The sequence below is a fragment of the Abrus precatorius genome, unplaced genomic scaffold (assembly GCF_003935025.1).
Source record: "Abrus precatorius isolate BTA unplaced genomic scaffold, Abrus_2018 Scaffold10, whole genome shotgun sequence".
NCBI classification, from domain to species: domain Eukaryota; kingdom Viridiplantae; phylum Streptophyta; class Magnoliopsida; order Fabales; family Fabaceae; genus Abrus; species Abrus precatorius.
The window spans coordinates 4,485,384-4,510,046 of NW_020874292.1; the positions used below are offsets into that span (position 1 = coordinate 4,485,384).

The 24,663-nt window shown below is 34.3% G+C and overlaps 2 protein-coding genes across 7 annotated transcripts; both read left to right on the plus strand.

Moving 5' to 3' along the window:
- The first annotated feature begins 356 nt into the window (after positions 1–356).
- On the plus strand, positions 357–6,922 carry LOC113862486 (chaperone protein ClpD, chloroplastic). 5 transcript variants are annotated; one of them, XM_027495580.1, is made up of 12 exons: positions 357–1,443; positions 2,098–2,258; positions 2,347–2,576; positions 2,694–2,802; positions 2,905–3,035; positions 4,296–4,397; positions 4,487–4,768; positions 4,855–4,949; positions 5,045–5,339; positions 5,500–5,733; positions 5,935–6,168; positions 6,370–6,896. In XM_027495580.1, exons 1-12 carry the CDS (start codon positions 725–727, stop codon positions 6,682–6,684), a joined length of 2,907 nt encoding a protein of 968 aa, XP_027351381.1. In that variant the 5' UTR covers positions 357–724; the 3' UTR covers positions 6,685–6,896. The 5 variants fall into 5 exon arrangements, with proteins under 5 accessions (XP_027351381.1, XP_027351391.1, XP_027351388.1 ...); XM_027495590.1 differs by having other exon boundaries at positions 488–1,443; positions 2,143–2,258; positions 6,370–6,922; XM_027495587.1 differs by having other exon boundaries at positions 488–1,443; positions 2,098–2,281; positions 2,349–2,576; positions 4,487–4,774; positions 6,370–6,894.
- A 669-nt stretch (positions 6,923–7,591) lies between these two features.
- On the plus strand, positions 7,592–12,315 carry LOC113849982 (protein FRIGIDA). Of its 2 annotated transcripts, none has more exons than XM_027480278.1 (3): positions 7,592–8,630; positions 11,041–11,216; positions 11,297–12,315. In XM_027480278.1, exons 1-3 carry the CDS (start codon positions 7,715–7,717, stop codon positions 12,071–12,073), a joined length of 1,869 nt encoding a protein of 622 aa, XP_027336079.1. In that variant the 5' UTR covers positions 7,592–7,714; the 3' UTR covers positions 12,074–12,315. The 2 variants fall into 2 exon arrangements, with proteins under 2 accessions (XP_027336079.1, XP_027336071.1); XM_027480270.1 differs by having other exon boundaries at positions 11,294–12,121.
- Positions 12,316–24,663: the final 12,348 nt, after the last annotated feature.

The window sequence follows — 24,663 nt, forward strand, 5'->3', positions numbered from 1 at the left end:
TTACAAAAATATGAAAAAAATAAAAACATGTCAATGAAAATTTTTAGTGTTTAAAATTTTTTTTATAAATTTTTTAAAAAATTCACTAATGACAATATTTAATAATTTAAAAGATTTGTAATTTTTAGATTCATCTCTGTTATCATTAGCGGTTTTGAAAATATTATAATTGCAAATAGCTCAAAAAATTCATATTCCTACATATTATTTTATTAAACCTCTATTTAAAATAATTACCCCAAAACATAATTGATTTGTTCTTGGATAGAATATCATCTCCCTCGACTTGGCAATGCTGAAGATTTATTATTATTATTATTATTATTATTATTAGTATTTGTGAAAAAAGAAAAATAGTTGGTGGCCAAAGGAGAAAAGAGAGTCGTTGGGGGAAGTGGAAGTACACTGACCCTTTTGGCGTTGCTTTCTTGATGGATCCAAGTATTAGCTCTTTCCCAAGTAAGAAAGAAAGAAAAGTTGGCTTTTCCTCTCGGTGACGTGTCGGCCATTCTCACTCCATACCTTCCTTCCCCTTTCTTCTTTCTTCAGACTGAAAACGAAAGTTTAAACCATAAAACAAGGTTCCTTTTTCTTAATCACTGACCAAACCCCGTGATTTTCGTCATACTGTAAAACATTCACGGTTCATGACCTTAACAAGCACAACCTCCAACACCAATTCATTTTTGGCGGCGAGCTCTGAAACCACCTTTCCCTCTCAACGATGCAAGTTTCATCTTCATCAATGAACTCCTCATGGTTTGGAACATTCGCTCCCAACCGATACCCACACGTTCGGTCCCTCCCTTCGGAACCGTGTTCCACCACAGCGGTTGCTGCTACCTCGTACTCACCTTGTACTAACGTTTTATTCTCGCGTCCTGATCCGACACGGTGTAAGATTAATAGTTCTCTCTCCTTTCTGGTGTCTCAAAGAAAAGGTTTTACTTTGACGTCGCTGGCACCAATCGGTGTAGGCAGAAAGACGAAGAGGAGAAGAAGAGCGTTGAGTGTCTCTGCGGTGTTCGAGCGGTTCACGGAAAGAGCAATAAAGGCTATAGTGTTTTCCCAAAGGGAAGCGAAAGCTCTCGGCAGTGAATTGGTTTACTCGCAGCATCTTTTGCTGGGTCTCATAGCCGAGGAGGATCGTTCTCCTGATGGTTTTCTTGCGTCTGGTGTCACCATTGAGAAGGCACGTGATGTTGTCCGCAGCATTTGGCATCAAAATGATTCGAGCTCTGGTGTCCCACGTGATGGTGGTGGTGTTGATGATGATAACAAAACCAGTGCCACCCATGTCCCCTTTTCCATTAGCGCAAAGCGAGTGTTTGAAGCGGCTGTTGAGTATTCCAGGTCTCTGGGACACAAATTCATTGCCCCTGAGCACATTGCCGTTGCTTTAGTCAAAGTAGATGATGGTAGTGCTAGTCGGGTCCTTTACAGGTATAATTGCCTGCCATGGATTGTTGCTGTTTGGCATTTGGGCTGATCATTGGTGGTTTGTTATTGCATATAGATGTGTGTGCGCGTGTGTATGTTTTCTCTAATGCATTTTAGTTTATTGTTTTGAAGTCTTTCTATAAGACACTTATTAGAAGCAAGTCCTAGTTATTTGATGAAAATCCAAATTCAATTTAGACAGCTGGGGGTGCGATTTGCTATTGGGAATTAGATTCTGGATTGGTATATGAATGATCTTTTGTTGTAGCTCTGTATTGAATGTTTCACAATTCCACCGGTTCGACAGCACTGGGAATTTGGTGATGTTGAAAACTTATGCTATGTCCAAAATACCAAGTCATGAAGTGTTTTAAAGGCCTTTTTATTCTGGCCCCATTCCTAGTTTGCAAATATTTAGTAGAATTAGTATTTAAGGAGCTTCACTTTTGCCACAAGTTTCTGTAAATGCATTAGTTGTTTAAAACCCTGCTTAATCAGCAAATTCCAATTTTTATTTTTATTTTTTTGTCTTGTAATGGAGCTATCACTACTGCTAATGATTCCACAATTGAATGTGTGCAGGATCTATGATTAAATTCAAAAAATATATAACTATAACTTTCCACTGATGTTGCTAGCATACAAATATGATTTCAGATTGGGTACAAATGCAAGCCAGTTGGCGGCTGTGGCATTCTCCAGACTACAAAAGGAGCTAGCTAAAGATGGAAGAGAACCAAATATGGTGTCAAAGGGCGTATATAACAAATCTATTTCTAGAAAAGGTTCTGATGCAGGATCCTCTGCCACAACAGGAGGTAAGAAAATGATTTATAAATTTGTTCTTTTATACTTTTATTTTTGAAGGCAGAGAAAAGTTTTTCATAATCCTTCTCTGGGTGTCAGAGGTGAGTGCTCTATCACAATTCTGTGTGGATCTCACTGCTCGTGCAAGTGATGGACTAATTGATCCAGTCATTGGCCGAGAAGTTGAAGTTCAGAGAATTGTTCAAATATTATGCCGAAAAACAAAAAGCAACCCCATTCTTCTGGGTGAAGCTGGCGTTGGAAAAACAGCTATCGCGGAAGGGCTGGCACTTCGCATTGCTCGGGCAGATGTTGCTCCCTTTTTATTGGTATGCTTCTCCATGAGTGACTGATGTTTCTAAAAGTTTTTCTTTTCTGCTCCAACCTTGTGCAATTATGTGTGTTTTATGCATTGCAATAATACCTTCTGCTTTGTGTTTGTGTAGACAAAGCGCGTGATGTCCTTGGATGTAGCCTTGTTGATGGCAGGTGCAAAAGAAAGAGGAGAGCTAGAGGAACGTGTTACAAAATTAATAAAAGACATAATAAAGTCAGGTGAATACATTTCAAGAAATAAGTAAAATAGTCAATTGAATATATGATTGATTTGCTAGAAGATGATCGTTTTAGTTCTGACTGATTATTCTTGAAATGCAGGTGACGTCATTCTCTTCATTGATGAAGTTCATATACTTGTTCAATCAGGGACAATTGGGAGAGGAAATAAGGGGTCTGGCCTTGACATAGCTAATTTACTTAAACCTGCACTTGGAAGGGGTCAATTTCAGGTGATTATTGGTCATGTATTCACAGTTGCTAGTTTCTTTTGTTCTAATGACTCCTGAAGATAAGCACATGTTCAGTTTGACGACTGGTGTAAACATTATTAATAACATATAAGATTAAGGTTAAGGGTCAAAATAAATTGCTACTACTTACTACACAGCTACAGGTGTCGTTGCCATTTTTTCAAACTGATTTACTGAGAAAGGTTAGCAATTAACATCTGGAAACTGCAATACAAGGTTGAGATTAATAAGAAAGATGCCTTTACGAAAATTGGGGGGTGGGGGTTACCATACTTGTGGTTAGACTCAGCCTGCATTATATCATACGTTACCTCAAATAGAGGGCCCACCAAGATCATTTTGAGCTGGAAGAGAGACAAACATTAACTGATATTATCTTGCTTTTTAGTAAGCTATGGAATCAATAAGAAATTCTTGCATTAATGGGGGCAACCTATTACTGAAATGGAGAAAGTAGTATGTTCAATGCTCAAGTCTCTCTTTCCAATTTCCATTAAGCTGGGTCTTGATACTTTTTATCTTAGGTGCACTAGGGATTAATGAAGAACTTCTTGGAGGAGTGCTTTGTAGAAAGGTTAACGGATTAAAAGGTAACAGGATTGGCAGAGTGCATGGACGGGGCTGGTTGATCAGTTTTCACATTTCACTCATTTGTAATGTCATTAGAAAGCTGAGCTTTTTTATCTAACATTCAACTCAGTGAAACCTTTCTGATCACTAACTGTGGACTTGAGTAAACCATCAGAAAGGGAAAAAATCTTTTGATGATCATAATTTAAAACCCACCCCAATTCTGTGATCTATTCTGCTACCTTCAACACTATAGCTAAGGTTATGATTGCTAAAATCTGTTATATTCAATAATGCTAAGGCTATGTTGAGTGGTATGGACAGCATGGTTGCTTTACTTGGTTGATAAGCAATTATATTCAATAATGTTTATTCTGTTAATACTTTTCTTCTTGAGTAGGGGTTCATGATGGGGAGAGAATAGTTCTGAATATAAACTCTCTGGGGGGAAGTGTTAAAAAACTAAGAGCAGAAATATTTCTGCCCACTAATGAATTTTCCTTTATAGTTGGTTATCATTTGTATGGTGCATTTGGAATGTTCTTGATGTTATCATTTCCGTATAAGATGGGGTGATCATTTTTCCCCTTTGCAAAGAATTATATTACAATATGTACTCACCATAACTTGTCTGCTATTCATAGTACAATAACTTTATCTTCTTTGCAGTGTATTGCATCTACCACCATAGATGAATACAGAAGTCATTTTGAAAAAGACAAGGCATTGGCACGACGGTTTCAACCTGTTTGGGTTGATGAGCCGAGTGAGGTCCAAATTCCATATTCATGTCCATATCATTCTGTTAGCATTTTTACCATATTTTGATTTCTTATTGGACTTTATGTTCTAATATATAGGATGACGCAATTGAGATACTTATGGGTCTACGTGAGAAATATGAGGCCCACCACAAATGCAGATATACAGAAGATGCTATCAAGGCTGCAGTTGATTTGTCAGCTAGATACATAGTTGATAGGTATCTACCTGATAAAGCTATTGACCTCATAGATGAAGCAGGAAGTAGAGCTTGTATTCAAGCTTTTAAGATGAAAAAGGAACAAGAAACTGGCATCCTTTCTAAGTGCCCAGCTGATTACTGGCAAGAAATTAGAACTGTTCAGTCTATGCATGAAATGGTAATAGCATTGCTTATTTTATTCTCTGTCTGCATGAGTTGCATACATTTCTATTTTAAGATGACATTTCTTTCCCGCTGGTTCAGGAGAGCAGGCTTAAATACTATGGTGCTTCTAGCATTGATGATACCAATGAACTCATACTGGATTCATATTTATCTTCTACAGCCAATGATAATGAGTATGTTAGGAGACCCAAAATCAGAGGGCATTCATTTTTACATATCTGGGTTTGATTTTGGAGAGGCTAATATAATTTTTTTTTTCTCTTTTTAGACCTATAGTAGTTGGGCCAGATGATATAGCAGCAGTTGCTTCCCTCTGGTCAGGAATTCCTGTTCAAAAGCTCACTGCTGATCAAAGAACTCTTCTGTTAGATCTTGATAATCAACTCCGGAAACGTGTGATTGGACAAGAGGAGGCTGTCACTGCCATTTCTAGAGCTGTGAAGAGGTCTCGGGTTGGTCTTAAGGATCCCGATAGACCCATAGCTGCAATGCTATTCTGTGGCCCAACTGGGGTTGGGAAAACAGAACTTGCAAAATCTTTGGCAGCAAGTTACTTTGGATCGGTAAAAACTTTACAGAGAGTATATGTTATAGCATTAATGATTAGAGAAGTCTTTTCTGTTGTTTTTCATCTTTCTAATGTATGAGGTGCTTACATTGTGGTCAACACGTCACACATAATGTTCATCTTTTTAAATATAGTCTTTTGTGTTATTGTTTCAGGAGGCAGCTATGGTACGATTAGACATGAGTGAATATATGGAACGACATACAGTGAGCAAATTGATAGGATCACCCCCAGGTTATGTCGGATATGGAGAGGGTGGCATTTTAACAGAAGCTATTAGAAGAAAACCATTTACCCTGTTATTGCTTGATGAAATAGAGAAAGCACATCCAGATATATTCAACATTCTTCTTCAAATATTAGAAGATGGACAACTTACTGATTCTCAGGTTTGTGAATGTAGATGTGAACCTTACACTACTAGGACCATTTACAAGCTTTCAGATGCGAAACTTTTTCCTTGAATTTTGATTTCTTTCTTTTCTGCTTCTTTGCCAAGTGAAAGTGAACACTTGTATCAATATAATGTGGACTTAATACTACTGGTGTCCTAAATTTCTGTTTATTGTATGTAAAACTGGCTCTAACAGGGTAGAAGGGTTTCATTTAAAAATGCATTGGTGGTGATGACTTCAAACGTGGGGTCTAGTGCCATTGCCAAGGGTGGCCACAAGTCCATAGGATTCTTGATTTCAGATGAAAAATCAGCATCATACAATGGCTTGAAATCAATGGTAATTGAAGAACTGAGGTCATATTTTCGTCCAGAATTGCTCAACAGGATAGATGAAGTCGTAGTCTTTCAACCCCTTGAAAAGTCACAGGTTCGGCAAGTTTTAGTTATGAATTATATCTCACTAATGATAATCAAATAATTGGCCTAGTATCACTCCAAGCATCTCAAGCACAACTAATTTCTCTACATTTAAGAAACCTGATGATGACTTGGCAAAATCTATTCTATGACTTGAAAGTAATGTATGTTATTCATTTCATTGATGTTATTGTTGTTATTTTTGTTACAGTTGCTCGAGATATTGGATGTGCTGCTGCAAGACATGAAGAAAAGGGTCTTGTCCCTTGGAATTGATGTAAAGGTGTCTGAAGCAGTCAAGAGCCTTGTGTGCCAGCAAGGCTATAACCCAACATATGGTGCTCGGCCTCTCAAGAGGGCCATTACATCACTAATTGAAGACCCATTGAGTGAAGCATTCCTTTCTGGAGAGTGCAAGCAAGGTGACACTGTCCTCATTGATTTGGATGCTAATGGTAACCCCTTTGTCACAAATCAGCTCGATCAGATTGTCAACTTATCTGACACAAGTCATCCCTGTAATTAGCTATTGTACAGTATCCGAATAGGTATACCCATTTACTGAAAAATGTTTTGTGTCGTCTTTGTTAGCTTAGGTATTTGATTCATATGTAATGAGTATACCACGTCATTAACGAGCTTGGTAGCTCATGAGATGTCAAATTTATTAGAACTTTTGTCCCCACACACATTGTATTTAAATTAAATTCATTTATACAGTAACATACTTTTAGCTGACAAATTATTCGTAAACTTTCTTCGGCTTATTCTTCAGTTTTATTTTATTGTGTCTATGAAGTTTCCCATTCTCAGCAATAAATTTATCATTGCATTAGATCACGGTCTTTAATAAAGTCGACTTGTATGATGAAAAAAAATTATAAATATCGTTTTACAATTTAGAGGACTTAAATTTCATCTGCACCCAACACAGTAAATTTTCACTTCAAGTCAGTGTCATAAAACTCAGACTTGATATTCACTTGGTAAAAGTATTGGGGTATAATAATTATTTATTGGATACTAGTTAAAATAAAAAAGGGTTTGGGTACCAACTAGACTAGATTCCACATTTTTTTTTGTCTGAAGTTCATTCATTTCAAATTTATAAATAATGCCTTCAAGTAGGAAATTTTTATTATCAGACATCAATGTATAGACTTAATGGAGTATCTTACTAGTTACAACTTTCTTTAGTTTATAAACTTTCTAAGTCAATAAATAATTTAATAACTTATCAAAAAGCATAAAATTGATGAAATTATCAAATAATTTTTCCTAAAAAAATAACAATATTATTATACAATTTATTTGAAAAGAAAATTTTTCCAAAAAAGAAAAAATGTTAAACGGGTTGTATCTTCCACGGGCCTGACTTGTAACCCGTTCAAGCCCATTTATAATAGCAAAAAAAATCCTCCAACTCTGTAGCACTTGCCATCCAAGATACCGTGTTCGTACGGAATCACCGGAGGAGTACGGTGTGGATTTCTCTCCTCTGCACAAAACTTAGGGTTTTCTTTGGGTTCCACCGCAATCGCACGTCTATTTCCTTCATGGCGACTCCTGATACCTACGACACTGATAAGGAAGAAAAAGACCAAAGGTTATCATCAACAAATGCCGAAAACCTCGCAAATGATCCTTCGCCGGAAAACAAAAACAACCGTAGCGACAAATTAGCGAAATCTGTGAATGAACTCAACGACCTCTCAATCGCCATACAAGTTTTCAAAAACAGGTACGATGAACTGCAGAAGCATCTCGATTTTATTGATCAAGCTATCGATACAAGGACGAAAGAGCTTCAAGCATTAGGGTCCAACACCGTACAGAATGCACAAGGAGCCATTGAAAACTGTACCGTTCAACCGGACGTTAAATCAGGTCCAAATCCGAAACCGAAAACCGAGGCCGAAGGCAAAGAAAAAGAGGAAGAAGAAGAAAACGAGCTTGTTTCGCTTTGCCAAACGATGTGTAGCCGTGGCCTTCGTAAATATGTTCTGTCGCATCTATCTGAAACGGCGTCACTTCGGGAGCAAGTCCCTGTGGCTCTGAAGAGTGCACCAAAACCGTCGAAACTGGTGTTCGAATGCATTGGACGGTTTTTTCTTCAAGGTAGCAAAGCGTACACAAAGGACTCACCCATGATTCCTGCGAGGCAAGCTTCGGTTCTGGTTTTGGAGTACTATTTGATGTCTGGTTGTGTTGATAATGAGGCAGAAGAGGACCCTTCGCTGAAGAAAGAAGCAGACTCAGCCGCGGTTGCGTGGAGGAAGAGACTCGTTGTTGAGGGTGGTTTGGCCAAGGCCTCTGAGGTTGATGCCAGAGGTTTGATTCTTTTCATTGCTTGCTTTGGGATTCCTGTTGTTTTCAGGGACGAGGATATATGCAACTTGGTTCGTGTGAGCAATGCTAGAGAGATTTCGCATGCCATACGCCAGTCTCAGGCCCTGTTTAAGAGGGTTTCAGGTATGTATACATATATGCCAATGTTAAAGATATGTTGTTTCCCTACGGGGGTTAAATTGCTGAAACTGAGGTGTTGTTTTTAGTTGAAAAAGAACATTGAAAGTCAAAATGTTTTTTTTTTTTTTTTTTTAATTGAGTTGCCCAAGCTAATTATGCGGATTCTAACCCTCAAGAGTAGAGTGAGCTTTAACTTCTTTCCTTCGTTCAATGTGGTTTAAATGGATGAGCTCCTTTGTGTGCTTGTTTGAAGAAATATTTTATACTATGTGAGACTCTCTGGTGGCAGTGTACTACTGCGTCAAGAGAAATTATGTGGTTCATATCATTTTTTTTAATTCTTTACTATGCTGAGAAGTCGTTGACCTTTCTGTGGATATCTGTAAGGCGTTTCATAAACGAAACTTTTGTGAATGTCCACATGTTCTCTTTGAGTACAGTTTTTGCGCAACAACCTCTTTCTTTTTTTAAGGATCCTGCTTAACAAACAGGGATTATGTATTTTGACTGGTAGGTACTTGCAATGAAATTGTTTATAAGATGCTTAATCCTCTCAGATTATGCATTTCTGCTGACCATTTACAATCTTGCTGCTGCTATGTGGCATGTAACTTAACATAATTCAACACCCTAGGAGGTTTTGAAGGTTATCAGACTTATGCAAGATGCAGAAGGAAAGCTTCAACATAGAAGAGAGATGACTGTATTTGTTTGGGAGAAGTGTGTATTGCATTGATTGACTAGAGATAGAGAGATACAACTGTGACTATTTATTACAATTGATAACAGAATCACAACCAAAAACAACCCTGATAACAACCTGTTGACGCTGACTTCTTGATTGGGCTTTAACAGAATTCAACACCTTTACAGAATCCAATCTACTAGACAATTTTATGTAATCTAAGGGGTTTTGGAATGTAGTTGATGGATAATTTAAAGTTATATTTCATCTCATTTTGTGGAACTACAAGCAGTAACGTAGGTATTGGTAGTCTATTTATATTACTTCCTTATTAGCAATTAATATTCATATGTAATTTCTCTAAATGAAAATTTTCTCTTGTTAACTACTTTTTTTTCATATGTAATATCCTTGTTTTGCCATGTAATTTCCAATTTTGTAAGATACTTGATTAGCATATTTCAATTTGTTTTATTAAAATTTGTTTTTTTACAATCCGTTCTGTGTTAATCTTTCCTGAGCTATTAACTAGTGCAACCCATTCATATGCATTATAATTTATAAGGATAGTCAATCAAAATCAGTATAGATGGTGATTTCATTCACGGATGGTGGTTTAAATTTTTCAGTCACAGAATTTTTCTGATTTATTTTGAGCTACTATCTTAATTTGTTTTATAATTTCACCACAATAAATATCTTCTTTAAGATATTTGATTGCCTTTAGACAATTTAGTCTGCACAAAGGTTGTACCTAATTGAAAATAAGTTGAAAACATTTGATGCATGAAACCTTTCTAATGTTTTACCCATAGTAGTGAATCCCGAATAGCGGTGTATAGTGGCTGACCCCAAAAACGCTATAGCGGCATAGCAGATAGCAGAATGACTGCAATTTTGAAGTTCTAAGAATTATACCGAATATAAAATTAATATTCAAAACAGAGTAGGAAAATAAATATAGAGAAAGAAATAGAAAACATATAAGGAAATAAGAAAACAAAGAATTAGTGGGAAAATGTGCAGGATCGTTGAAAGTTTCATCAGAGATGTAGAAGATGACCGGAAATGTCGCGATCATGTTGGAAGCTTAACCGGAGTTGAAGAAGACAACCAAAGATGAATACAATTGGAATAGCGGCTGAGTTAGTGAAGATAACTGGAGAATGACTTTGTCGTGGTAGAAGCCTCACTGAAGATAAAGAAGGACATTGGAAGTAAGAGAATGTTGCAGAGAACAAAGATGGGGAAAAGCGAACTAGAGAGAACTGAGAGGAGAACTAAGAGATAAAAATGAAGACTTAGCGCTTGCGAGGAAGAAGATATTAGAAATGTAACAAGGAGCAAAATACCAAGATTACCCCCATTTAAAGTCATCCAACCTTAAGAAGTTTTGGCCAGGGATGAAATAGCAGCCATTGCGATTCACCCGCGATTTCGCTGCTATTTGCGGCACAATGGCTGCTCCATTGGTTTCAATGCTACAAGCTTTTCATAGCAGCGACTTGCCGTTGCTTTACTCCTCCGCTATAGTGGTTGCTATTGATTACTATGATTTTACCATAAGATAAAATTGAAAATAAAAATCTCAACCCTGGACTGAAGCTTTTTCATTTACTCTGGTTTTATTTTTTATACTCCAAATTTTTCTTCTTCAATGTGCCCACCCTTAATATGAATATGTTCTACTTTTTCACACTGAAACGTAAGATCTTCTTGATCTTGCAGATATTGCAGATGGGATGATAAAAAAGGGCATGACTGTTGAAGCAGTTGATTTAGCTTATACCTTTGGGTTTGAAGAGAAACTTTCTCATCAGACGGCACTGACTTCATTTCTACATAAATATGAAGAAACTTGGAAAAAGGCCAAAGAAGATGCACGTGATTGTTCGAATATGCAGGTATATTTTAATTGGGTAGCATCTTTTAAACTTTTAAACTTTGTTTCATTATCAATATTAATGTTGATCTTTCACAGCAGGAGGCAGATGAAAAATATTTAGCTGCTTTGACATCTGTGGTTAATTGTTTGGAACGTCACAAGATTGACTATATAAAACTTTTTCCTGGGTGGCAACTTAAGGACAAAATTACGGTCTTGAAGAAAGATATTAGTGATACCAATAAAAAAATTGAAGAGAAGTCGGTCCAGAAGAGAAAAGTTGATAAAAGCAATTCATCAAACAAAAAGAAAATTCCAGAGGTAAAACGAACGAGGTTCACTATGAAAGATCCCCCTATGGCATCACCTTCAGTCACCACTTTGAAAGAGCAAAGGATTGTTAGTCATATGGATGGAAATAGCTCATACGATGGTTTGTTGTCAGCACATTTGTTGGATAGTAGAACCTATGGCTACCCAACTAATTATCCCACTCTAGCACCTGTACAGATTGGATCTGTTTCAGGGTCTTTAACAGAAAGTTTTCTTAGAAATACAGCAGTAAATGAGGCTAATGTGCTTGGAGGAACTTTGGCTGGTTCATCTTCCGGTTATCAAGGTGATATGATAAGAGAGAATGTTGGGACAATGCTGAACAGGAACAGTCATGTGTATAAATGGCATGGAATAGGAGAAAGGGCATTATCTAAATCAGTTGGGCATAGTTTTGAGGGACATCCTACCTTGTATGGGAGAACATCTATAGAAAGTTTTGCAGGCTTTCCAGATCATCTCTCTATCGGTGCTACTAATACTAATCGCAGCGGTAGAGGTTCTGATTTGTATAGCTTTGCGGATGCTGTATTTGATGTCTAGTCTAGGGCAGTAAGTATTCTCCAAATTATTTAGTTTGATTAGCTAAAAGCAAACAAGTTGTACACTAATAAATTTCATTTCTCAAAAATTTGTGACAACAGATTTAGACAACAGTTTCAGTGGTTAGATTTTTTTTATTAAAACTTGGTTTTGAAGTAGTGGAGAAGGGAAATTTCTTTGTAACTGAGGCTGCTGGATTAATCTTGAGTTTTCAAATTTTATTTTTAAATAAAATTTGTTTTGAAAACAATACAATTATTAATTTTTATACTGTGGAAAACTTTATAAGAGTAATGCTCTGTTACTAATCTTAACAATTAATAATGATATTGATTAGAAAATTAAAAGTACTTTTTTTTATTCAAAATGTAAAGAAAACATTTATTTCTGTAATTTTTAGTGTACTTCAATATATTTTAAAAGTAATTATTATTTATTAATTTCTTAAAAAATGACAATTTTTTATTTATTTAATGAAAAAATATATGAACATAGTTCTAAAAATTTAGAGGGCCGTTTAGATTTCTTATAAAAAAATGATAATTTTTTTTTAATTACAGATTATTTATAATTTGTGTTTACAAATACTAGTTAAATAACATTAAATATATTTATTAAATGTTTTTAATTACTTAAAAAAGTATTAAATAATTTTTATATAATGAAAAAAGTATAAAAAAATTGTTTTTTATACCATAAGAATTACATGTTAAAAAAAAGTATTCATAAGAGTATATTTTAATACATGAATTTATTTTCTTATGTAACTTGTGATTGCTTGGTTAAATAAGAGAAAAAAAAAAACTTGTTATAGTATTTTTAAATTTGAGATAATATTGTATACTTTCTCTAAATTGAAGGTTGTTATTCTTTTAGTATTTTAGAAATTAAAATATATTTATGTTTTTTTAAATAAATTATTAACTTCATTATCTATTAATATAAAACTAATAGTTAGTATTGTTTTATGTGTAAGAGAGAATATAATATTTTCTCATTTTACAGAGCACCATAGAATTTGATAACAATGTTAATATTATATTTAAACTATAGTATTGTTATGTTATTACTAACTATACACCAGTAAAATTTAAAAAAAAAAATTGATTGCAATCATGTTTAAACCATGTAAGTTACCTGTATTTATTAAAAATTGAAATCATATTTTAAAGAAATTGTAAATTTTCAACAAATTTATAAGTATACTCTCACGAGAAATTTTAACATGTCAAGATATTTAATAATATAAAAAATTTAAATTAGTCTTAATTGGATTTATTTTATTTTCAAAATACCTTATTTGAATAAAGTAATTCAAATTTTATGTATTTTAAATTCTATATTTAGATAGATAGAACAATTCATTTTTTTTTCATTTTAATTTTTTATTTAGATAAAAAATTAATTATGATTGTATAAAAATTTAAAAAATTATTAAAAATTGAATTTTTTTTATGTTTAATTTTACAAAAAAATAAAAATAAAAATAAAAATTTCACATTATTTTATATGTTAAAATAATATTTATGAAAATAGAAGATTATCAACAATTATAGAGAATTTTAGAAACTTTAGCAAAATGTCTCTCTTTAAATGATGATTTTTTTTTTTGATATTTACTCGTCATAGTAACATGTCTTAGGTTAAGATTTTATAAACCATATTTTTTTATCTTTTTATTTTTCTTTCATGTGGATGCTTTTAAGGATAAAAAAATTACACACGACTCAACTCAACTAGGTGACTAACTCAAACAAATATTGAAGTAAAATGGTGGTAAATCTATGTGAAAAAATTCGTATATTATAATTTTTTTTTGATGATGTGAAGGTTAAGTTGTATATGTTATTAATGAGAGGTAATGACAATATAAGAGCATTAGTGGGTAGTGACTCTTGTGTCATAATAAATACTCATCGTTAAAAAGACCTATATTGAAAGGGTGGTAAAAAATAAAATTAGACAAAAAAATGTATATAATAAAAAAAAAGAAACAAGTGCTTAAAGAGAAATTTGTTAAAATGAAGCGAATAACATATAAGTGACAAGGATTTACAATTCAACCCAATAACTTTAAAGTTTTGGGTTGTAAAAGGAAAATAGGGTAGTGGCAAAGAAAACTCTAAGACAATAATTGAAGGAATTATTCTATTGTATATTTGATAGTCATATTTTAATACATCTTTTTCTCTATGCTTTCGATTTAATTGAGTCTTTTTAGTATATTATTTTGATGTGTTAGTTTAGATTTGTGTTGGTAAGTCATTTAGGATTTAAATTTAAATATTTCTTAATTCCTGCCATAAATTCTTGTTTTGACACAGTTTCTTGAAAAGACCATATCTGGAGCTACACTACTCGGAATTGGACAAAATTGGTGTCCCTGGAAAGATAAGAGAGAGATCTACAACTTCTATGTTGCGAGAAAAGCCCAGTTCGAACATCTTCAGGCACAAAACTGCGTCACAATGTTACGGTCCTGCAATGAATTTTTCAAAATTTGATTTTATTGTTGACATTACTTAATTAGGGTTTTAGGAACCTCGTTAGGAAGCTAGGCCTTAATTAAGCCCAATTATTTTGTCTTTAAATAGGGTTTATGATTTCGCGTGGGGATATTCTTCCCTCTTTTTTTGCCTTAATTTTCAGAATTTTAAATAAAAAGCTTTCGTAAGGATTCCTCTCGTCTCCTTCTCTTTTATTTTCGGAAACTTCATCCCCTTCTCTAATTGGTCGAGCAACATGATTACGAAGCAAGGCTAATTCATCAACCGGTTCAAGGTTTCAAAAACTACATTGCATTCGAATTTCAAAATAGGTTTTATCGAATTCCTCCTTTCCTTCCTCTTTTCTAATTAGGTTAATTACGTTTTTTTCATGATATGGAATTTTCGTTGCATCCTAAATAGAAAGAATAGGTTAATTTCAGATTTGAATTAATTGGATTCACCTAATTTAATCAATCATTTGTTCTAAATTTTGTTAAAGCATTGGGTTTGCGATTGCGGTTCTTGTTTTGATGGAATTCATAATTTAGATTTAGATTTTAGGGTTGTTGATGTGCATTGAATTAGTGTGATTGGAAATTCGTTAGGATCATATTTGTGTGAACGACGAGAATTGCATTGTAGGGATTGAGATCTTGAATTGGTTGAATTTCATAATCCTTAATTTTGTTTTTGTTATTTTGTCGTTTAAATTCAAAACAAATCCTCCCCCAATCTAATTTGAAATTGCATGATGGAACTAAAAATAAAATGCATTTTATGTCCTTAAGAGATGACCTAGGTTTGCTTCTTGTATTGCACAAATTTTTGAGAAAATCTAGCTTGTTTGATACCATTGCGACGTGATTATCAATATTGCTAAAAATATGAATACAACATATATACATAAAGTTGTGTCCTAAGGATAAGAACAAATGATGTGGCCTAAAAATAAGAATGAAAAGGTACAGAGAATAAAAATATCTTTATTTACAGCTCATAAATGTTTTAGAAACTACTAGAAAAGCTATTAGATGTTTACATTTTATTTCTATAATATATATGTATAAGGGCCAATTGAGTTGTACGAGCTAAATCAATCATGGGACAAATTGCGTTCTTCTGTTAGCCCACCACAAGTTGAAGGTAGGAAGATGTTTACTAGCAGCAAGTTGGATAAGTTGCAGTTAAATAATCTTAGAGGGAGAGCTTTTGTGAAAATATTAGCAAGCTAATGAGAGGAAGAAACAGAAAGTAAGCGCATCAAACTGACTCGAGACTTTTCACTAACAAGGTGACAATCCATCTCCAAATATTTCATTTGTTCGTGAAAGACTAGGTTGGCAATAATGTGCAAATCGATTTGATTATCATAGTATAAAACAACAAATTTAGAGCAAGTGATTTTTAAATCATTAAGCAATAGGTCAGTCATTGCAACTCACAAGTAGTAGATGCAAGGGTATGATATTTAGCTTCAGATGACAAATGAGAGACAATGTTTTGTTTCTTGATTTTTCATGAAATTAATGAACTTCTAAGAAAGAAACAATAGCTCATGATTAGACGACAGACTCTACACAAAGTGCCCAATCTGCATCAGTAAAACCAAGAATTTGAGTATAAGAATCTCTTCAGAAAATGAGTCCTTCTCGAGTGCAGCTCTTAAGATAGTGTAAGACTCTTTTGGCAGTGTTGAAACAAGTCTTGGTCAAACGAGCCATAAATTGGCTAAGTTGTTGTGTTGCAAACACAATATCTAGTTTGGTATTGGTTAGATACAATAGGCGACCAACCAAATGCCAATATGACAAAGGATCATCAAGCAATGGACTAGGATCATTGTGAAGATGCAAGGAACTATCCATCGGTGTGGATATCAGTTTGGAACCTAACATCCAAAGTCTGTAAGCAAATCTAGACAATATTTGCACTGGCATAGGGTGAGTCTTGTATATGAATGAGCAACTTCTATTTCCAAAAAATACTTCAATAAACCAAGATCCTTAATACAAAAATTAGAATGAAGGACATGTTTAATGTAAGCAATTTTTGTAGTAAAGTTTTCAAATAAGACGATGTTGTCAACATATATAATCAGAGTAGTGAATTCAACATCATGAGTCTTAATAAAAAAATTATGATCAGCTTCTGCTTAATGATAACTACAAGAAAGAAGAATGATAGATAATTTTTCATACCATTTACGGCTTGTTTGTTTCAAGTCGTACAAGGACTTCTTGATCTTGCAACATTTGGAAGGGATATGTCTAATAATTCCTAGACGGATGACCATATACACATCTTCTGAGATGTCTCCATGGAGAAACGTATTGTTAGCATCAAGTTGCAGGAGCTCCCAACGATTGGTTGAAACTAGAGTAAGAATGACTCATATTGTTGCCATCTTGATAATAGGGGAAAACATTTTTAAATAGTTTATCCCTTCAATATGAGAAAAACTCTTTTTATAGTGCTTAACAGTGCCATCAGGTATTCATTTGATTTTGTAAACCCATTCCCATTTGATGGGCTTGACATTAGGAGAAATATCCACAATAGTCTCATTTTCAGATTTCATTGCATTTGTCCAACATTGGTGTGAAGTAGCTTCCTGATAAGTGTGGTTCAACCTCAAAAGAAAGACTCATAAGGTAATGTTGGTGAGAATAAGAGATATTAAAGTAATTGACATATGACTGAATAGGATATAAGCACTTTGAGGATGATTAGTTGGACTCCATCGAGCAAGAATTCCACTTGAAATCAATAAGGTATGACAGAGGGTTGGTAGCGTGAGTTGATCACAGAAGTTGTTGGGGTTGAGGCGGTGGCAATGGCAATGGCAATGGCAGTAGCGAGGTGCTGCCATTGCAACGATGAGAAAGGCTTGGTTAGATTATGAATTTTCATTAGATTCTAATTTGGGAAAGAGTGAGTCGAGGATGGTGAGGAAGGGTTAGTCGTTGAAAAAAAAATTGGACTAGTATCTGAATTTGGTTGATATATGTTAGGCTTATTGGTGTTGCTTGTAACTGAATTGAGCTCTTATATGGATGTGGGCAAGGAATTGGTATCGTATGGAAGGGCTGAAATAAGTGGTTTAAAAATAAGAGTGTTTGGACTCAAAATGGGATGTGTGTGTGCGCTGTCACAGTGTTTGGAGGAGTATTAATTTGTGTGAAAAGGAGAATTGATTCATGAAAAATAACATTGCGTGAGACAAATTTCTTTAGTGTTAAAATTAAGAATTACGTATACTTTTATATTAATTTGAAAACTCAAGAAAACTCATTTCTAGACCAAGCATCAAATTCTTAGTGTGGTGTGTTTATTGAGGCATAATATAGACAACAAAAAATTTTGAGCATTGAAAAATCTAGTGTTTGTTTGTGTATAAGTTCAAAAGGGGTTTGATTTTGAATTACAAAAGATGGAACACAATTAATGAGATAAACAATGTGTTTGATGGCATAGGACCAACAATGTTTAGGAATTTTAGATTGAAACATAAGTGCACAAGCAACATTAAGAATGTTTTGGTGTTTTCTTTTAACATGACTATTTTGTTGAGGAGTATAAACATAACTAGTGTGATGAATTATGCCTTTTAATGAAAACAAATCTTTAAGAAACAATTCAGGACCATTGTTAGAATGAATACATTTAATTTTTGTTTCACATTGATTTTCAACAAGGACAATGAAATTTTGAACATTTATTTTAACTTCAGATTTTGATTTCATTAAGACAACCCAAGTACATCGGCTATAATCATCTATAATAGTTAAAAAAAATTGTGACTATGAACAGATACCTTTGAAAAAGGACTCCAAATATCCATATGACCTAAATAAAAAAAAAATTTAGGCTCTACAATTGCTTAAATAATATGACAATTTTGTTTAGCAAAATGACAAATATCGCAATTTTCATTAACATGTTTAATACTAAAAGGAAATTGCTCATGTAAAACATTGAGGCATTTTTTTGAAAAATGGCCTAATCTAAAATGCCAAAGGTTGGTAGTAGTGATCAAAGAGGTGATAGTGTTGTTGACAAAGGATGTATTATTGGTGAAATTTTTTGCTTCTTTGTTGATCTCCAATTGATAAAGCCCCTTCTTCAAATTAGCCAAACCAATCATCCTTAACATGCTCATTTCTTGTATTTTATAAGTCACACCAGAAAATATAACCTCATATTTAAGAGAAGAAATTAATTTAAATATTGAAAGAAGATTAAAATGTAATTCAAGAATATACAGTATATTGCGAATGACAAAGTTAGAAGAAAATCTAACGGTTCCAGAAAAGTGGGTCGTGACAATAGAACCATTAAGTAACTTAATATGTAATGGATTTATTTTGTTGACTTTGAAAATAATGTAATGATGAGACAAATCAATGATCCAGGGAATAGTATGTGAAGAGGTGATAGAGAGTGTGTGAGAATTGCATGCAAAGTGTGTTTTGAGTGGTGGTATAAGAAACAAAATGGATACCAAGAGTCAGAAAATTGATGAGGGCCTTTTTGAAAGACTTGGGAGAAATTGGTCCTAACAGGCTTAGTGAACTTAGTGGAAATCACACAATCAAAATTGGGCTGCTGCTGAATCAGATCCAATAAACGCTAATATTGGGCTTGGGTCAAAGGAAAGTTTGATCCATTAGAAGAACCCTCCTTGGAAGCGTGAGATGCTTTTGGTGTCTCCTCTTGTGCAGCACTGTTAACAAAATAGTGAGAGTCACGGTTATGGAACCTCGGGTGTCCTGGGTAGCGAGGATGGCCAAGAGGATATGCATGTTTGGAGTAGCAAATGTCGATTGTGTGTCCAGTATGACGAAAGATGACAAATGATAAGAATGACAATGTTTTGGAATGTTTTTTTTATCTCCGTTACTATTCAGCAAAGGATCATCCAATATTTATATACAATGATTTCCCTAAATACAGCTCATACTCTTCTAGAATTCTAATAGCAGAAAGGACAAAATAACAAATAACAGAAAGGACAAAATAACAGAATATTGTACAAGTTTGTTACAGAAAGAAAATTGTGCAAGATTGTTACAGAAAGAATATTGTACAAGTTTGTTAGCCTCCCTCAAGCTGGAGAGGAGTGTCAACCATCTCTAGCTTGGACAAATTTGCATGGAATAGCCGAGGAGGAAGAGCTTTAGTGAAGATATCAGCAAGTTTTCGAGATGATGGAACTGGTAGAAGTTTCATTAAACCTGTTTGTGCCTTTTCTCGAACCAAATGGCAATCTATCTCCGGCAATAGGTCTGAAAAAGTATCTAAAAATATGAAATTTATATATTTGTACCCTGTCGAGGTAAGGAACCATGGTATATATGTTTGGAATAGATTCCATTTTGAAAGAGTTGAAAAAGCACTATCTCGTTGAAAGGTTCTATACATCTGCCTTTTCTCAAGGCATTTTTTTGGACAAGGACTCCGTTTTTTCCTCTTTTCGGATGGTAAATATTTCTCAGAACATGGAGTGTGAATCAAACCCATGTTTGAATTGATATTGAGATACTGATGTAAGTTCTTCCCTTCTGAATCAGGTAGATTCATATCTGAAAGAGATTGACAATAAGTTCTTTCAAAATTGACTATTTGTCCCTCTGTTAGAGGTGTTCCAGAAATGTTTGCGATCGAGTAAATAGCTCTACGAACGAATGGATCGGATCGAATTGGAAAATGGAAAGATTTGTACAAGTTATACCCTTCGTCGCCACTTTGCGGAAAATCGTTAGGTATCAATATGTTAGATACCTGTGACTCGATTGGTGAAATAGTATCTCTCCCCTAAAAAGCATGTTTTTTTTTTACCACCGCAAAAAGAAAATATTTTGTTGCGAATGAACAAGATATTGAAGAACTGTCCATACGTAAAATCATTATTATTGATACAGGCCTTTTCCACATAAAAAGGGAATCTTTTGTTACAATAGAAGCAGAAGTGATATCGATTATTCAAGAATCGAAGTCGATTTGCTTTATAAAAAGAGAATATCAATGAACTTCTATGAAATGGTTTCACAGGATTCAGCCAATTGTCTTGATCGTGGGATATCGTTGAGAAATAGAAATCCGTGTTATCAAAAGATTTCCTGCAATTCTTTCTAGTATGGAATGAGTCAATCATCCACTTTGGTATCTTATTGAACAAAAATGGTGATATTGTTCCTCCATTGATCAAGAATTTCGATTTTTGGGAAGTATCATGGTCATCCAATAATAAGGGTTTCCTTTTTTTCAAATGAAAGATTTGAAGATCTATTGATTCTAACAACTGATTACAGAGTGGATCATTCGGACCTTTCAACTCATAGATGTGGATCTCGGACCTATGAATGGGGATACTCCCGAAACTCACAAAGAAAAAAGGAAGTGAGTTAGACAAAAAGAGAAGAAACTTGGACAAAAAAAGAAGTAACTTGGACAAAAAGAAACAAAGTGACTTAAACAAATATTTTTTGTCGATAACCTCAGACCAATCAATCGAATATTGATTAATATGTAATCGATCGAACACTACTTGAAAACGGCTATTCTGCTCAGAAATGAAATGGTCCAAATGTTCCTGAAAATTCTTGCTCCCATTGGACCATTTGTATCTATATGCATTAGGATCCCGATTCATGGATCTCTCCGTTCAAGAAATAAAAATAAGAAGATCGAACCATTTCTTCTGACTCTTTTTCAAATTTGATAAATGTTGGTTGATCGTGTATTTCATTATAGTTCTATGATTCAGAGTATCATTTCCTATTTGATACCTTTGAATTCCATATTCGAAGTTGCGATCGAATCGATTCTTTTTAATGAATCGATTCAATACATTTCTTATGTAACCAGGGATGCTATATTGGATTTGAATCAGATTTCGGATCAATCTATATTGATTGACTGCCTCCATTATGTTGTTGCTAGCAAATACCACTATTTTTGGTTTTGGATCCTCTAAATCATTCCCACAAGAGGTCTGGACCCATTTTTTTATGATCCTTCGATAAAAAGATTCATTCTCTTCATAAAAAAGAGGAGGTAGGACCAATAAAGATTGATTTTTCGATTCATCCCTGGAGTTGAATACCTCATTCAAAAATGGTTTTTGATCCAATCCGGAGGAATCAATAGAAAAAGTCAATTCCCTATGACTTTTCCTCTGGCTACTGATAGAGTGAAAAGATGTTTCAGTTCGTCAGGTTGTCTCTTGCCTGCCCGTGGATTCAGCAGCAGTTTGAAAGGTTGACCTATATCGGCAATCCCCGGATCTACGCTTATTTTCAACTCCCCGAAGCATTTCGTCGCTTACTACGCCCTTCCTCGTCTATAGGTGCCTAGGTATCCACCATAAGCCTTTCCTCGTTTGAGATAACTGCCATAGCTCTACCGTATCTTTTATTTCAGTTCTTCGGCAATAATCACAAAAAGTTTTTGAATTATGGATACAAGAATCCAAATTCAATACGTAATTTTAGTATTCAAAGAATATTCTTTAAGAATCTTATTTTTCAGTTATTAAACCCTTTCTTTTTACCAAGTTCAATATTGATAAGATTAGTTAACAATATATTAGTTAATAAGATCTTGATTACTATTAATAAATAAATAATACCAAATTACTAAAAAGATTAATATAAAAAATAAGATATATGAAGAAAGTCGTCCACCCCCTATATATTTAATAGTTTCTTCCATAAAAAAACTTGTAACACCAATTCCATTTGGAATTCCATCAATTACTTGTCTATCCATAAAATAATTTATTTTACTTAATTTTCTTACACTTCCAATTAAAGATATTTCATAAAAAGCATCTATATAACCACGATTATATGACCAATCATACAAGGCATTTAGTATATTATCGGCAAGAATTTGTTTGGGAACACTTTTTTTAAATAAATTGAATAAATTCAAATTTAGTAAATCTGAAAAAATCGGTTTATAAAAAAAAGAAGCTATAAATATTCTGAAAAACGTTAGAATTACAGAAAAAGTTACGTTTGTAAAAAATTCATACCAATCCTGAATTTTTTTTGAATTTTGATGTAAAAGGTCTATAAACGGAATTAATAATCTTGATAATATATCGCAATCTATTCCTTTTTGGCTGAAAGAAATTCCTATGGCCCCAACAAAAAAAGTAAACAATACTAAAACAAGCATAGAAAATTGCATAGTATTGTCTGATTCGTGAGGATATAAACAAGCAATTTTTTTAGTACCAAAAAAATGGGTACTATAAAAAAAAAGACGTGTTATTCTTTTGACATTTCGATGAATTCGATGTGTAAAGCACTCTGATTTGTTCTTTCATGAAATACGAGATTTGCAGCAATGTGTAAAGCACTCTGATTATCACAATAAAGTGTTGTTGACTTAGAACATTGGATTTTGACATCATTGAGAAGGTAAGTTAACCATTGCAACTCATAGGTGCTAGTAGCAAGGGCTCTATACTTTGCTTCGGAGGAAGAACGAGACACAGTATTCTATTTTTTGGTTTTCCAGGAAATTAAAGAGTTCCCTATGAAGAAAAAATACCCTGTGACTGAACGGCGTGTGGAGACGCAAGTTGCCCAATCGACATCACTAAACCCAATTAGGTGGATAGGAGAATTCCGTTTGAAGTAGAGCCCCTTGTTTGGACAGCCTTGCAAGTATTTAAGAACTCTTTTTACAGCACCTAAATGAGACTTTGTAGGATTTGCCATGAACTGACTTAATTGCTGAGTTGCAAAAACGATGTATGGACGAGTTGTTGTGAGGTAAATCAAATGACCAACAAGGCGCCTATAGGATAGGGGATCATCAAGTAATTCACTCGAATTATCTTGTTTTAAACAAAGAGAGCTATCCATAGGTGTGGAACTCGGTTTACAACCCAATAATCCTGAATCTGAAAGTAACTCAAGGCAGTATTTTCGTTGAGATACAAAGATGCCATCATCAGACCTGCTTACTTCTAATCCCAAAAAATATTTGAGTTCCCCCAAATCTTTAATTCGAAAATTGGATTGAAGTGTATGCTTGAGCTTTGTTATTTTAGTGAAAGAGTTGCCATTTAAAACAATATCATCAACAATATCATCAACGTATATCAATAAAGCAGTAAATTCTCCTTTTTCATGCTTGATAAACAAGTTGTGATCAGCATGTGATTGTGAATAACCAGATGAGAAAAGAAGGTTAGAGAGTTTTTCATACCATTTTTGACTTGCTTGTTTGAGCCCATAGAGAGATTTCTTGAGCTTGTAACACTATAAGGATTCATGCCCATATAGACCTTGAGGAATCTTCATGTAAACCTCCTCGGACAAGTCACCATGTAGAAAGGCATTACTAACATCCAGTTGCTGCAATTGCCAATTGTTTATGGAAGCTAGGGCAAGGATAACTCATATGGTGGCCATTTTAACCACTAGAGAAAAAGTCTCGAAGAAGTCTATCCCTTCAACTTGGGAGAATCCTTTCGCAACGAGCCTCGCCTTATATCTCTCCACATTCCCATGTGGTTTCCTTTTGATTTTGTAAACCCATTTACATCCTATAGGCTTGACATTCTTAGGAGTTTCCACAATTTCCCAAGTTTTGTTCAGCTTTAAAGCCTCAATTTCATCCTTCATGGCTTCTTTCCAACACGGCTTCAAAATTTCTTCTTGATAGCTTCGGGGCTCAATCTCAGAAGTTAGGTTCATGATATAATGACACTCAGACTCAGTAATGGAAGAAAGAACAGATTGAATAAGATACCTGCACGTTGACGATGATTGATTTGGTTTGGTCTCTATGTTGTAGCAAACAAAATCCGCAAGTCAAACATTGGGTTTAGAGCCACAAGTGGTTCGTCTTTGTATGAAAGGAATAGGGCTTAGATGAGGTGATGAAGAGATATGTGGCGAGATTGACTAGGATGGAGAGGTTAATGGCAAAATTTGTGGAGAGGATGAGGTTGTTGGGGAAGATAAGTTTTGAGGTGAAATGGGAGTCTGTGATGGAAGTTGGTCCTGAGGTGTAAAATTGTTGGGTTGAGGTGTGAGTTGGAGAGGATCAAAGTCATTGAAGGTCTCTGTTTGTGGAGGA